General features: G+C 37.9%; 1 protein-coding gene across 3 annotated transcripts in view; it reads right to left on the reverse strand.

The window, feature by feature from the left end:
* Window positions 1-1,743: 1,743 nt before the first annotated feature.
* Window positions 1,744-15,229, reverse strand: part of NDUFS4 (NADH:ubiquinone oxidoreductase subunit S4) — a 115,595-nt gene continuing 102,109 nt past the window's right edge. For 2 of the 3 annotated variants that reach the window (XM_027520085.1, XM_027520083.1), the window contains exon 5: window positions 1,744-1,966. In XM_027520085.1, the coding sequence (XP_027375886.1) occupies window positions 1,863-1,966 (104 nt within the window). In that variant the 3' untranslated portion in view covers window positions 1,744-1,862. The remainder of the gene's footprint in view (window positions 1,967-15,229) is intronic. The other variant, XM_027520086.1, reaches the window with a different exon arrangement.

Below are 15,229 nucleotides of genomic sequence, written 5' to 3' on the forward strand. Positions count from 1 at the left end.
ATTATCTACTCATTTTAAGCCTTAATTTGTTTGCAAAATGGGGAAAACAGTGACTTATTCAGTTCAGTCGCTCAGTCACGTCCGACTCTTTGCGACTCCATGAACCACAGCACGCCAAGCCTCTCTGTCCATTACCAACTCCCAGAGTACATCCAAACCCATGTCCCTTGTGTTGGTGGTGCCATCCAGCCATCTCATCCTCTGTCATCCCCTTCTCCTCCTGCCCTCAATCTTTCCCAGCATCAGGGTCTTTTCAAATGAGTCAGTTCTTTCCATCAGGTGGCCAAAGTTTTGGAGTTTCAGCTTCAACATCAGGCCCTCCAATGAACACCCAGGACCGATCTCCTTTAGAATGGACTGGCTGGATCTCCTTGCAGTCCAAGGGACTCTCAAGAGTCTTCTCCAACACCACAGTTCAAAAGCATCAATTCTTTGGTGCTCAGCTTTCTTTATAGTCCAACTCTCACATCCATACATGACTACTGGAAAAACCATAGCCTTGACTAAATGGACCTTTGTTGGCAAAGTGATTTCTCTGCTTTTTAATATGCTGTCTAGGTCGGTCATAACTTTCCTTCCAAGGAGCAAGCATCTTTTAATTTCATGGCTGCAATCACCATCCACAGTGATTTTGGAGCCCAGAAAATAAAGTCAGCCACTGTTTCCCCATCTATTTGCCATGAAGTGATGGGACCAGATGCCATGATTTTAGTTTTCTGAATGTTGAGCTTTAAGCCAACTTTTTCACTCTCCTCTTTCACTTTCATCAAGAGTCTTTTTAGTTCTTCTTCACTTTCTGCCATAGGGTGGTGTCATCTGCATATCTGAGGTTATTGATATTTCTCTCGGCAATCTTGATTCCAGCTTGTGCTTCATCCAGCCCAGCATTTCTCAGATGTACTCTGCATATAAATTAAATAAGCAGGGTGACCATATACAGCCTTGACGTACTCCTTTTCCTATTTGGAACCAGTCCGTTGTTCCATGTCCAGTTCTAACTGTTGCTTCCTGACCTGTATACAGGTTTCTCAAGAGGCAGGTCAGGTGGTCTGGTATTTCCATTTCTTTCAGAATTTTCCACAGTTTATTATGATCCACACAGTGAATTATTATGAAGATTAGTATATAGTTTATTGAGATACCTGACAAGAGTATGTGTTTGGTAACCCATACTGTGTGATTTAAATGATTAGCACATAACAAAAACATGTAGTTACTTACATTTTCTAAAAACAGTGAACATTAGACATATCTAACAAAGAATTGGTTTTTATTTTCTGAGTCTTTTAATTCACAAGAATATAAAATCTTTACCTGAACCATCACAATCATGAAGTACTGATTAGTGGGCAAAGTTTAGTATGGAACACAATTCATTTAGGTTCAAAGAAGCTTAGAGAAACAGTTCTAAATAAAGAAGCAAATTTCAATAATAAGGAGATTTGGGCTTAGGTTTATCAGACTGCACAGTAATCATGAATTTCTTTACCTATGATAACAGGAAAATTTGTAAGACAGTATTTTGATAATGATGGCTGGTAGTTTATAAACACTATTAACTTGAGAATGGCCATAAAAAAAAAGTGTAAAACTTCAATGTTGCAGCTGATTTCAAACATTTATTTTAATAGATTTTTTAAGTGCTGAAATTTCCTAGAGGTATGATCACCTACCTGTAAAGGAAATTATAACATGTTTAACTTGGGACATCAAAAAACATTTAAAATAGACACCACAAAAACGTTTCTGTAGTTTAAAGGTCAAATTTATTAGGAGATTAAGAGGTGTATTATACACAGACTATAAATACTGCACAGCTGACTTTATTCACAGTCAAGCATAGAGATACAGTCCGTGCCAACCTATTTTGTGGATACTCTTGTTCTTTTATTCCAAGAAAAGTTTGCGCCATAAGACTTGGACTTAGGCTTTGGAACCTTTCTCTCCTCAACATCATAGCTCCATCCTAGAAAAAAAAGACAATAGTAAACCCAAAGAACACAATTAAAGAGGATCCCTGAAGAACACAGCAAGCAGAGGCTAACTTTCATAAATTTAATGTTCATTTATCAGGAGTATGTGTCAACACATCTTAAGTATAAATACTTACTTAGTAATGTGTTCCTTTCTAATCCTATGTGACAAGAGGGTCTTAACTATTGCCTGAAGATGATTTACCATCTCTTAAAGCTGCAAGCCATGATTTAATTTCTCTCTGCTGAATATTGTTCAAATATTGATGGTTATATATTATGTAAAAATTTACATTCCTCCTTGTGGTTTAATATGTGACTTCAGTAACTGAAATGAGGAGCACTGAACAACATAACCCATCTCACTGCTTTCTAAGAGCTGGTGCCTTTACGACAGTTTGGAGCTCACTTGAAGTGATTATAGAAAAACATGTATACAACTATATAAATCAGAGTTGGAGGAGACCATAAGAGATTACTTGGTTCAGCTCCCTGGACTATGACAGGCTACTGATTAAACTCAAGAAGTTTTTCAACATTTGTTTCAAGGGCTGTCAACATTAGAATCCCATTCACGTATCTGGTAACAATGCAAATTCTTAGGCCTGACCAGAGGTCCACTGGATCAGCTCTTGAGGGGACCTGGGAATCTGCACTTAATTGATTCCAGGAGATTTTTATGCATAGAAATTTGAGTTGTTTCTGCTTAGTCCCTAAATTGTGTCCAACTCTTCCGTGACCCCCGTCTACCACAGTCTGCCAGGCTCCTTTGTCCTGGGATTTCCCAGGTAAGAGTACTGGAGTGGGTTGCCATTTCCTTCTCCAGGGGATCTACCTGACCCAGGGATCGAACATGCATCTCCTGCACTAGCAGGTGGATTCTTTACCACTGAGCCACCTGGGAAGCCCTCCCACTAGTCTAATCTGTTCATTCTCTTCTGAGAGTCATACCTTCTCTCCAAAGTCCTTCTCAGTGTTTTACAATTTTGAAAACTGGATTTATATATGTCTATGCTATGCTAAGTGGCTTTAGCCATGTACAACTCTTTGAGACCCTATGGACTGTAGCCTGCCAGGCTCCTCTGTCCATGGGATTCTCCAGGCAAGAATACTGCAGTGGGTTGCCATGGGGATCAAACATCTCTTACATCTCCTGTATTGGCAGGTGGGTTCTTTACTACTAGTGCCATCTGGGAAGCCCCATATATGTCTATACCTCTGCCTTGAGTTTTTCTCCATATCTTTGAAGAACTATACTTAAAGCAGAAGTATACCTATTCTATTAAACCAAATAAACACTCCTCCTTGAAAATATAATTATGTCATCCTTCTATTCCCTAGTCTAAGCAACCTATCTATATAACTCACGTTTCTTCATTAGATCCATTTTCCATCCCTGTAATTTATCATTCTTCTCTCCCAGAACTTTCTTCAAACAACTCATCTTGAGACATTTGATTCATGGCTGAATCATGTAGTCATATATAAAATGTCCACACTGAATATCACAGTCTAATTAAGTAACTATCTTGATCTTAGGAGTTGTCATGAATTCTAGTGCTTCTAGGTGAGTATAGTATTTGCTACCACAAAGCTTACGTTTCAACAAGCCTCTTAGTTAGAATTCATTTTGCCATAAAAGTGAAACTTAAGAAACTCAAATCTAAGTATACTGCTAGTGTGCCTATTTCAGTGTTCTAAAAGGGAAAGCAATTTAATAACTTCACTGCTATAAGGAAATGGAGGAGGGAAGAAAATGAAACAAATGTCTTAAAATATCTTCCACAGACTCTGAACTTATTATAAGATATTTGAATTTCAAAAAATATACTAAAGAGCATAAGAATAGTACCTACTTTATAGGTTGTCATGAAGATTAAACAAATTAATTCATTAAAGTGCTTAGCACCTGGTATTTAAGTTCTGTGAGACAGGTATTTTTCTAAAACCTTTATATGAATTCATATTAGTTCCTTTATATAACTGAGGAAACTCAGGCCCAGAATGATTAGGTAACTACCTAGCACAAGGTCACTTTCCTTTCTCAGCTAGGAAAGGGCACAAGCAGAATGTAAATACACACAGCCTAATTCTGGAGCCTGTGCCTTAAACACACTATATTGTTTCTTGTGGTTTAATAGTAAGCACTTGATAAATGTTAAAGCTATTATTTCTCCCTCAAGTTTGATTTTCAACTTACTAGCAGCTTACTTTCTATTGAAGTAAAGTATTAATTTAAATAAAATTTCTGTCACATTATAACCCATTAGTTTTGAATTTATGATGCTTTGAATATAGTTAGGCATAAGTTGGTCTATTTACTATAGAAAGAGGTTTTAGTAAGCAAACTAATACTATGAACTGAGCATAATTTTAACACTATAAACTTCTCAAGCATTTTCTATATTAATCAGCAAATGGTGCTGATAATTATAAAAAATACTCAATTCAATAAAGCAGATATAACTATTTACTGTACATTTGTTATACATTTAATAAATATTATCAATTGCTCTCTCTGTGTCAGGAACTCTATGGAAACCAGAGGTGAAGTGGTAAACAAAAAATCCCCAAGCTTCTTCAAGTATTTACGGGAAGGAGAAGTTAACTAGTAAATGAATAGTATATGAGGTGTTACTATAGAAAAACAGGGCTTCCCAGGTGGTGCTAGTGGTAAAGAACCTGCCTTCCAATGCAGGAGACATAAGAGATGTGAGTTCCATCCCTGACTTCGGAAGCTCACGTGGAGGAGGTCATGGTGATCTAGTATTCTAGATCCACTCTAGTATTCTTGCCTGGAGAATCCCATGGACAGAGGAGCCTGGCAACCTACAGTCCCTAGGGTCACAGAGTCAGACACGACTGAAATGACCTGGCACCCACTAAACACACACACACACACACACATATATATACACACACTAATGAGTACTGAAGAGAAAACATTTTAAGAGAGGGCAGACAGGGCACCTTGCATCTGAGAAGATCACATTTGAGTGAAGATGTAAAGGTCAGAGTTAGTCATGCGGATGTCTGGAAAGAGAGCTTACAGGCAGAGAACACAAGTACAAAGACCTCCAGTCAAGAATGTGCCTGGTATTCCACATTCTAGGTCCTGTGCTTCAAGTGTAATTGCACTGAGTTTTAAAATTGAGCTCACAGGTTTCTTGGTTTATGGATTAGGCATTATAAATATCTTTATTTTATATCTAATTATGAGGAAAAAATTAGAGGAGATAAGCAGCCTAAAGCCACATTGTTAGTAAGTGGCAAAGCTTGGATTTTAACTCAGGTTAAGTCTATGCACATAACCACATCATAATAAAACTGTATTTATTTTTAAAAGTCCTGTAACTGCAATTTTTTAAAATCTGTTTCACCCATGTCCTTTCAATCTGCGTGATTTCCTAACCATTTTTCCTATTTATTTTTGTAAATGAGTTGAAAAGACTGTTTTAAGAATCCCTCCCCTAGTTATGAAGCAGGTAAATGGTTTCTAGTGTCAATTCTATGTCTGGCTACAATGGTTACTGGTAAGTTACCTGCTGCTGCTGCTGCTGCTGCTGCTGCTGCTGCTAAGTCGATTCAGTCGTGTCCGACTCTGTGTGTGCGACCCCATAGACGGCAGCCCACCAGGCTCTGCCGTCCCTGGGATTCTCCAGGCAAGAACACTGGAGTGGGTTGACATTGCCTTCTCCATTGTGTCAAAGTGAAAAGTGAAAGTGAAGTCGCTCAGTCGCGTCCAACTCGTAGCGACCCCATGGACTGCAGCCTACCAGGCTCCTCCACACATGGGATTTTCAAGGCAAGAGTACTGGAGTGGCTTGCCATCGCCTTCTCTGAAGTTTTCTGAGACCTCTGTAAACTTTTATTGCCAAATGATGGGTGAGAGAACTTATCTTCCCTCCCCCTCAGCCTCCTACCCCAAACTCTCTAGACAAGAAAGACATCTTAAGAGGAGCTGAAGAATAAATGAGAAATATTTAGGAACTACTATTATAACACACACATACCTGGTAATCACTCATTTACACAGTTAATCTTTCAATCACAAGGGAGAAAAAGCAATTTTTTAAACTGCATCAGAACGCAAACATTAGCTCTATTATCTCTTCTGTCTACGAAAGTCTAAAAATGTTGTCGGGGTCACTGCAATGTGAGAAGACTGGGGTTTTGCACACATAAAAGAACAACTGGTTTGAGTTTTCTCCTGGTAACTAAGGAGTGAGCTGACTTGGGAATTGTGAGCCAGATTATAGTTGCTGTTGATGGTGATAACAACAATAAATAGAAGTATCATTATGGGGATTGGAATGTGGATGGGCAAAACACCCCGAGAAAGCAAACAAAAACACACACAGATAGTACCCATCTCTGTATTACTTTACCACAGCCATCCATGATTTTAAGGACGTCTAGGGGGAAAGTTTCTTTCCCTCACATTTTTCTGTGGAAAACAACTGTGTTCCCAAAACTAGACATGCACCTGTGTTTCTCTGATTAAGTAAAAGCAAAGAAAGGTATGAGGAAGTCTAATAACAATTCATAATAGAGACTGAAACTCAAGTCAGGCCTACATAAATCTCCCTTTGGATTTTTTAGCAAAGTTTTCTACTATATAGGACTGATGTTACAATGAAAATTTGCTCTTTTCTGGAACCCTGTTAAGAATCTGACCACATTTCCAATCATCCTTTTCCGAAGAGTTTACCCTATAGTGCCTGGATGAACAAATTTACTGGTCCCACTAAAAACTTCCTACCATAGTCTCCCTCACATTTTTTGTGATATTGTGGCAATATAAAGGACATTGGAAGAAGCGGTGAGCTTTAGCTAAAAAGACAAAATGACTGTTAGAGTAACAGCACTTGAAAGGACATCAAACATTTGTACTTAATGAGCATGTTACATGAATTGTACTCATCTTTTCTATATCCTATTTGAAACTTCTTAGAAAGAGATAATATAACTTGCAGGGAATAAAACACAGACATTTAAGAATGCAATCTTATTTGTGAAATGTTTAAATTTCCATAGGAATTTCTTTTTCAGCCTGAAAGTTTTTTTTTTTAAAAGAAATAACTCAAACTTGAGAGTTTTTGAATGAGATTAGGAAAGTGAAAACGCATCCTCTGAAGAATGCTTGTATAAAATCAAGGTGTAGTCTATGACAATGGTTTCATGTGGTGTTCTTCTGCGACACTGAAAACCAGCCTGTGCTCCTCCCAGCTGCGCAACAGAAGATGATCAAAGCAACTGAGCCCACGGCAGCTGCCCCAGGGACGGGGTAAAGCTCCTAGGGCTGCCGTCACTTCCCACTGAGGAGAGCAGCCATATGGCATGGATTAGCTACAAATCCAACCACCGGCACCTACATGATGAGAAGCTGACTCCCTTGGCTGTTTCACACACTGGAATGCTTTCACAAAGATATTTTGAATTTGAAGTCCTAGTATCAGAGAAATACCTCTGGCAAATGTGCCAATAAAGTTAAAATGTGATCTGTAATATCCCATGCTCAATTTCTTTTTCCGAAATTCACCCATTTATTTTGTGACTGGGATATTCTACTTCCTATAACATGAATGTCTGGTGTAATCTCTTCAAATACTACTAAAATACAAAAAGCCCCTGAACAAAACTAGATCCCAATAATTTATGAATTCCAAGTATTGTATGAGATATAAGAAAATCCCATTCATTTTAATTTCAGAACCACTTCACTTACATTCAGTAATGCTGAAATACAGAGAAACATCGGTATTTTTACTGCTTGTGAAATATGTTACCTTTAGTAACCTTGGTTCAAGTCCTGTTAAAGGTCTGTCCCCTCCAGTAACCTAATGGCAAGTTCTGATAATACTCAGAAGTGAATGGTTTAATGATTTTTCCTACTGTGCATTTATGTACAAAGCAAGAACGACCACATAATCTGGCACAGACAGACATAACTGGCAGGCACTGCTAAGGATAGCAAAGGCTTTGGGAGGCCACACTGATGTTTGTTAGCACTTGCAAAATTTCAAGATTCCTCACCAGGCTATGTGCTCATAATATGCCTAGGTGAAAACACAGAATAAACATAAATTATATTTTAAGGAGGGAAGGTAATGAGGAAGAAAAGTAGCTTCATAAGCATTCATTTTTACGAAGTACTTCTATTTGAAATTCTCATGTATTTCGTTTTGGGGGAGAGGAGAGGTTCAGATCAGAATAATTTAAAAATATCTTAGATCGTCTTATAGAAATATTATGGAGGGTAGATGTATTTTGGAAACATTGGCAAAGCAATTCTTTCCACGAAAATTATATAAGATGGATTAGTAACACCCTATACCTGCCACATCTGCAACACCCCCTCCCCACAAAAAAGAACCTTTGCTATGATAGCAAATGCCTCCATAAATTTTATCTGTTCAAATAATATAGTTGCTATATGATATTACTATTTTGGAGCCACATTATTCAGAATTTGCCACAAAACAAATTGGTTTGTGTTCCAAAAGTACAATTGAAAATTAGTCATTAGAAATTTGGAAAACATTTTCTAGAAAACGAAACTATACAGCAATGGTAGAGATCCAAAAGTCACTGAGATTTTGACATAACTGATCTGGGTGTGGTCTGTGCATAGGGATTTCCACAATCCTATGTAACCCATAATACATTAGAACCTTACTAAGCCGCCATGTATATATAACACTACGAGAAAAATTATTTCAGACTCCTGACTGGGAATCTAAGGAATTCATCTCTGTCTCCTTAGTAGTCAAGTTGAACATTTCCCCAGCCAAAAAACAGACAATACCAGTTCTGGGGATTGGAAAGACAGTTATGTAGGAAAAAAAAAATTTCTGCTTCAATAGAGACTATGCAGTATTTACAGAACACCAGATCACAGCCCTGTTTGTTTTCTTTGAGTTATTTTGCAATTCCAAAAGTTGTATGTACAAATCATCTTATTTGCTGATTCTGTATTTGTGATTTGCCTACTAACTAAAATTCATTTGTAAATCCAAAATCCTCCAAGGACTCCTCCACCTAGGAACCCTGATGCTGGCATCCTTCCAGACTCCCTGTGGGCCGCAACGGTGCCTGTGGGTGATGCTTCCATGGTCATTCATGACACGCACAGAGCCGTGAGTTCTGAGTCACCCGGCACACATGCTCCAGCTGAGGTCAAACAAGGTAATGCTATGCCTTCTTGTTTCAGCTCTCACACTGCAAACAAGTGTCCTTTTTGTAGTCTATTAACGGCACATTTTTTTTTCATTTTTTTGCCTTTTGTTGGTAATTTCACTGTCTGAAATGACCCCCAAGAGTAGTGGTTTAGTGCTGTTTAGTGTTCCTAAGTTCAAGAAGGCTGGGATATGCCAACTTGGGTTAGATGAGCATCATCCAGGATAAAGTATAACACTGCTGGCCATGAGTTTGATGTTCATGAATCAACAATATACATTAAATAAGGCACTTTAAACAGAAACACACATAAAAAACAAGATGATGTACTGATCAGCTGACAACATTTTGTGATCAGAGGCCCACAGGAATCTTTTTCCCTAGGAGCAATTTTTTCAGTATTCACTAGTGTTTGTGGTGACTTTACAGAACATAACTACCATGAGTAATGAGACTCAACTGTACTTGAGGGGTATAGAAATTCTGTCCTGCCTCGTGACTCCCCAAGCCTCAGAAAAACCAGTTTGTCTCTATTTGCAATTCATCTCAACATTCTTTCACTTTATGTAATTTTGGGCTGTACTAACTTTTCCTTTGCACTGGTTGTGACACCAGCATGGGTCCCTTGTTTCTTTAGTAAAATAAATCTTCAACATGTGTTCATTTATCTCTCTATTAAGTCATGATCTTATCTTTTTCAGTATGTTCTTTTAATAATTTTGGAGGTGCTACTGAGATGGCCAATAGCTTTAGCAACCAAAGTCAGGAAAACTTCCTTACTAGAAATGGTTTATGTTATTTTAAGCCCAAGATTATTTTTTCTTGGCTTCTGAATGTCAGAACTTTGCTGAATCTTTTATCAAATTTCAATTTTGTTCTCCACCAATCTGGGGAATTGATTTTTTTAAGGTCTGATCATTTAAGATTCTTTTAAAATGGATTAATGGTTTTAGAAATCCATTCTCAGAGGAAAAAAGACAGAAAATCTAGTTTGTCTTTTTCTGTATTTAAGGTCTAATGAAGTACTTCCTGAGTAGAAAACAGCTCTCTAGTATGGTATGGGCCAGTGAATATTACAATTCTGTGACCATTAACCCATGGCTTAAATTGTAGAAGTGAAATAAGTTCCTGTTTGTCTGCATGTATGCTCAGTCAAATCCGACTTACTGTGACCCCACGGACTGTGGCCCGCCAGGATCCTCTGTCCATAGGATTTTGCAGGCAAGAAACAGTGGAGTGGGTTGCCGTGCCCTACTCCAGGGGACCTTCCCGACCCAAAGATAGAACTCGCATAGCTTGTCTCCCCTGCACAAGCACACAGATTCTTTACCATTGTGACAATTATGTCTGTCTGCTGCTGCTAAGTCGCTTCAGTCGTGTCTGATTCTATGCTACCCCATAGACGGCAGCCCATCAGGCTCCCCTGTCCCTGGGATTCTGTCAACATACCTATTAATTCAGAAATGTGTTTACTGCTCATTCTGTGTATAGGTAGTTTTTTCTACCTCCAAGTATAATTAATGAATTAAGATTATAAAATACTTTGAATGGGTTCTATTTTGATTCTCTTACAGAGAAAATACATGCTTGTATAAGTGGACTATTCCTAAAACAGGAAAATGGAATTTCTAATACTTTGAATATGCTAAATTTAAAAAGTATTCTTATAGGATCTAACAAAGATTTAAGAATTTAAATTCAGGTAGTATAGGTAAATGTTTGACAAATGGAAAATTTAAATTTTTTTTTAACAAAAACAATTACGTTTTCTCTAATTTATCAGTGTTAAATATAACACAAGCATAGATTTTTATTCTACATGGCCATGTTCTTTCTAAATCAGCACGTTTTCTGATCAAATGAGCTAACATTACTTCTGTTTAATGTTTTACAATCCTGCAAGATGCAAATTTTTGTTTATCCACAATGATTCCCTGTTCTGACAATTTTATTTCAACATTAATTACATTTTATAATATGTCACCTTGAAAATTAATTTCCATGATCTTTAGGTAACTTAAAACCCTAAATGGTATTAATGCTGCTGCTAAGTCGCTTCAGTCGTGTCCAACTGTGTGTGACCCCATAGATGGAAGCCCACCAGGCTCCCCCGTCCCTGGGATTCTCCAGGCAAGAACACTAGAGTGGGTTGATACTTATTAATACCTAAAAAATTTTTACAGTAAAATACTGAACCATTGATTACTAAGCAAAATTTAAACTTATTTACTTTTGCTTTTTTTTTTAATGCTACAGGGAGGCTGCATCTTTGGGTCTGTTAATGGACATGTTCATTTTTGCCATTTGGATAAGCTGGACTATAAAGAATGCACACAGTTGTGGAAAGTTTGTTATGTGTATTTATCAACTGTGCCAGTCTACTAAAATGCTGGTGTGCAACAGTTTTCATCTCTACTTTTTCTATGAAATCCAAGTAACTTTGGCCAAAATATATAATTAAATGTACATAAATGAAACACTACTGGGAGTGATGGTGGAAAAGGGGTGTAACCTTGTATACAAAGTAATGAGTTGTGTTTTTGGTTTACTAAGGGTGGTGACAGTGGTAAAGAACCTGCCTGCTAATGCAGGAGACATAAGAGTTGTGGGTTAGATCCCTAAGTCCAAGAAGATCCTCTGGAGGAGGGCATGGCAACCCACTCAAGTATGCTTGCCTGAGAAATCCCATGGACGGAGGAGCCTGGTGGGCTACAGTTGATAGGTTCACAAAGAGCTGAATATGACTGAAGCGACTTAGCATACTCAGAAGAAGGGGAAAAGATAATAGTTCTAAAGTAAAAAGTCTGTTCCAGAATGAGAAAGGAATGGTGAAGGACAAACCTGAATGGGTACAGAAAGTTATGTAAGATTTATAAAAAGGAAATTTCATGTATCTTAGATTACAGTGTATCTGGAAAATAAGTCTGAAAATCTATGTTGCTCTTGTTCAAAGTGACTCAGTCGTGTCTGACTCTTTGCGACTCATTGACTGCAACATGCCAGGCTTCCCAATACTTCACCATCTCCCGGAGTTTGTTCAAACTCATGTCTATGGAGTCGGTGAAGCCATCCAACCATTTCATCCTCTGTCGTCCCCTTCTCCTCCAGCCTTCAATCTTTCCAAGCAGCAGGGTCTTTTCCAAGGAGTCAGCTCTTCACATCAGGTGGCCAAAGTATTGGAGCTTCAGCATCAGTCCTTCCAATTTAGGGTTGATTTCCTTTAGGACTGACTGGTTTGACCTACTTGCCATTCAAGGGACTCTCAAGGGTCTTCTCTAGCACCACAATTCAAAAGCCATCAATTCTTCGGTCCTCAGCCTTTTTTATTGTCTAGCTCTCACATCCGATACATGGCTCCTGGAAAAACCATAGCTTGACTATACAGACCTTTGTCGGCAAAGTAATGTCTCTGCTTTTTAATATGTTGTCAAGGTCTGTCACTGCTTTTCTTTGAAGGAGCAAACGTCTTTTAATTTCATGGCTGCAGTCATTGTCCACAGTGATTTTGGAGCCCAAGAAAATAAAGTCTGTCACTGTTTCCATTGTTTCCCCATCTATTTGCCATGAAGTGATGGGACCGGATGCCATGATCTTAGTGTTTTGAATGTTGAGTTTTAAGCCAGCCTTTTCACTCTCTTCACTTTCAGCAAGAGGCTCTTTACTTCCTCTTCACTTTCTGCCATAAGGGTGGTATCACCTGCATATCTGAGGTTACTGATAATTCTCCTTTCAATCTTGACAACTGTGCTTCATCCAGCCTGGCATTTTGCATGAGGTACTCTGCATATAAGTTAAATAAGCAGGGTGACAATATACAGCCTTGATGTACTCCTTTCCCAATTTGGAACCAGTCCATTGTTCCATGTCCAGTTCTAACTGTTGTTCCTTGATACAGGTTTCGCAGGAGGTAGGTTAGGGTGGACTGGTATTCCCATCTGTTTAAGAATTTTCCACAGTTTGTTGTGATCCACACAGTCAAAGGCTTTAGCATAGTCAATTAAGCAGAAGATGTTTTTCTGGAATTCTTTTGCTTTTTCTAGGATGGAATGGATGCTGGCAATTTGATTTTTAGTTCCTCTGCCCTTTCTAAATCCAGCTTATACACATGGAAGTTCTCAGTTATGTACCATAGAAGCCTAGCTTGAAGAACTTTGAGCATTACTTTGCTAGCATGTGAAATGAGTACAATTGTGCACCAGTTTGTGCATTCTTTGGCACTGCCTTTTGTTGGGACTGGAATGAAAACTGACCTTTTCCAGTCCTATTGCCACTGATGAGTTTTCCAAATTTGCTGGCATATTGAGTGCAACACTTTAACAGCATCATCTGAGAAGCTATGAAATGTGTTAAAATCTTACCAAAGTTTGTTCCATTTTGATGGGCTTGTTTCATTAGGTTACTGTTTATTGCCTTCACCTACAATAAGAAGGGTTCTACTTTCCGTCTAATCTGCCTAGACTGCAAAGATTCTGTGGCTTACCAGAATAACTTTATATGCTTGTGTTGACTTTCAGTACTTCATAACTTATCTAAGAGCTAAAGTTCTTTACAGTTAGGCTAAGTTCTTTGTTTGTAAATTTTATCACCAAGCTGAGCAGTCAAATACTGTTTATCTGATCCTGTTCTTTCCTAAATGTTCAAATCTTTTGAAAAATTTTGATTTTTGCCTCCTCCAAATCAAATCTTAAATGTAAAATAAAACAGAGTATCTGTGCACCTAAAACTAAAACTTTGTGATATTCCACAGGCCCTCTGGGAAATCTCAAAGATGTATTCTTTCAACTTTGTAAAAATAAGTGCTAGAAATAGATTTGTTTGATGTGTTACACCTGATGAGCTGCATGGGAAGAGCTGTCAATTCGGAATAGATGCTTAACCATGAGGTTAATGCTGTTTGGATAAATGTTAATGATATTTCTCAAATTACAAGCTATATACTAAGCTTAGAGATTTGTCAATACCTTCACTGTTTATGATAGGTTTCATTTATCTGAGCTCTGGTGCCTGATATCAGAAAAAGTATAGGTTATATTTCAGAATTTCAGTTATTTTAAAACAATATTAACTTGGGTGCATCTTTAGTTCTTTACTTTGTATATTCTTTAGTTTACTTCTTGTATCTTCTAGGCTAGTATATGTCAACTAGAAATTCATATTACATATTTATGGAGGTTTATTAATATATAGACATACAGGACCTACCCTAGAATAACTGAATCTTTTAACTTGATTTTTTTTTTTTTTTTTGGTATCTTCTTAACAATATGGTATATTCATGGTATATTATGTCTCAGGATTACTGTAAAAATTTTTTTCCTCTGTAAAGAGTATGTTTATTTTTATAAATTAGGTGAACATTTGCTATCTTCTTTGAAAATAGGCTTATTAACAAATTGAGTACAGATATTTTGTAACACTTGTTGGAATGTCTTTAAGTTGCATTATTCTTGTTATGAACTCCCAATCATATTTCACTTTTGAAATTTATCTAATGTTATACATGGAAGCTCAGTTCAGTTGTTCAGTTGTTCAGTTGTCTCTGACTATTTGCAACCCCATGGACTGCAGCACGCCAGGCTTCCCTGTCCATCACCAACTCCCACAGCTTGCTCAAACTCATGTCCATTGAGTCGGTAATGTCATCCAACCATCTCATCCTCTGTCGTCTGCTTCTCCTCCTGCCTTCAATCTTTCCCAGCATCAGGGTCTTTTCAAATGAGTCAGTTCTTCACATCAGGTGGCCAAAGTATTGGAGTTTCAGCTTCAGCATCACTCCTTCCAAAGAATACTCAGGATTGATTTCCTTTAGGATGGACTGGTTGGATCTCCCTGCAGTCCAAGCAACTCTCAAGAGTTTTCTCCAACACCACAGTTCAAAAGCAGCAATTCTTTGGTGTTCAGATTTCTTTATGGTCCAACTCTCACATCCACACAAGTCTACTGGAAAAACCATAGCTTTGACTAGACAGACCCTTGTTGGCAAAGTAATATCTCTGCTTTTTAACATGCTGTCTAGGTTGGTTGTAGCTTGGCTGCAGTCACCATCTGCAGTGATTTTGGAGCCCAAGAAAATAAAG

Source organism: Bos indicus x Bos taurus, chromosome 20 (genome assembly GCF_003369695.1).
Source record: "Bos indicus x Bos taurus breed Angus x Brahman F1 hybrid chromosome 20, Bos_hybrid_MaternalHap_v2.0, whole genome shotgun sequence".
NCBI lineage: Eukaryota > Metazoa > Chordata > Mammalia > Artiodactyla > Bovidae > Bos > Bos indicus x Bos taurus.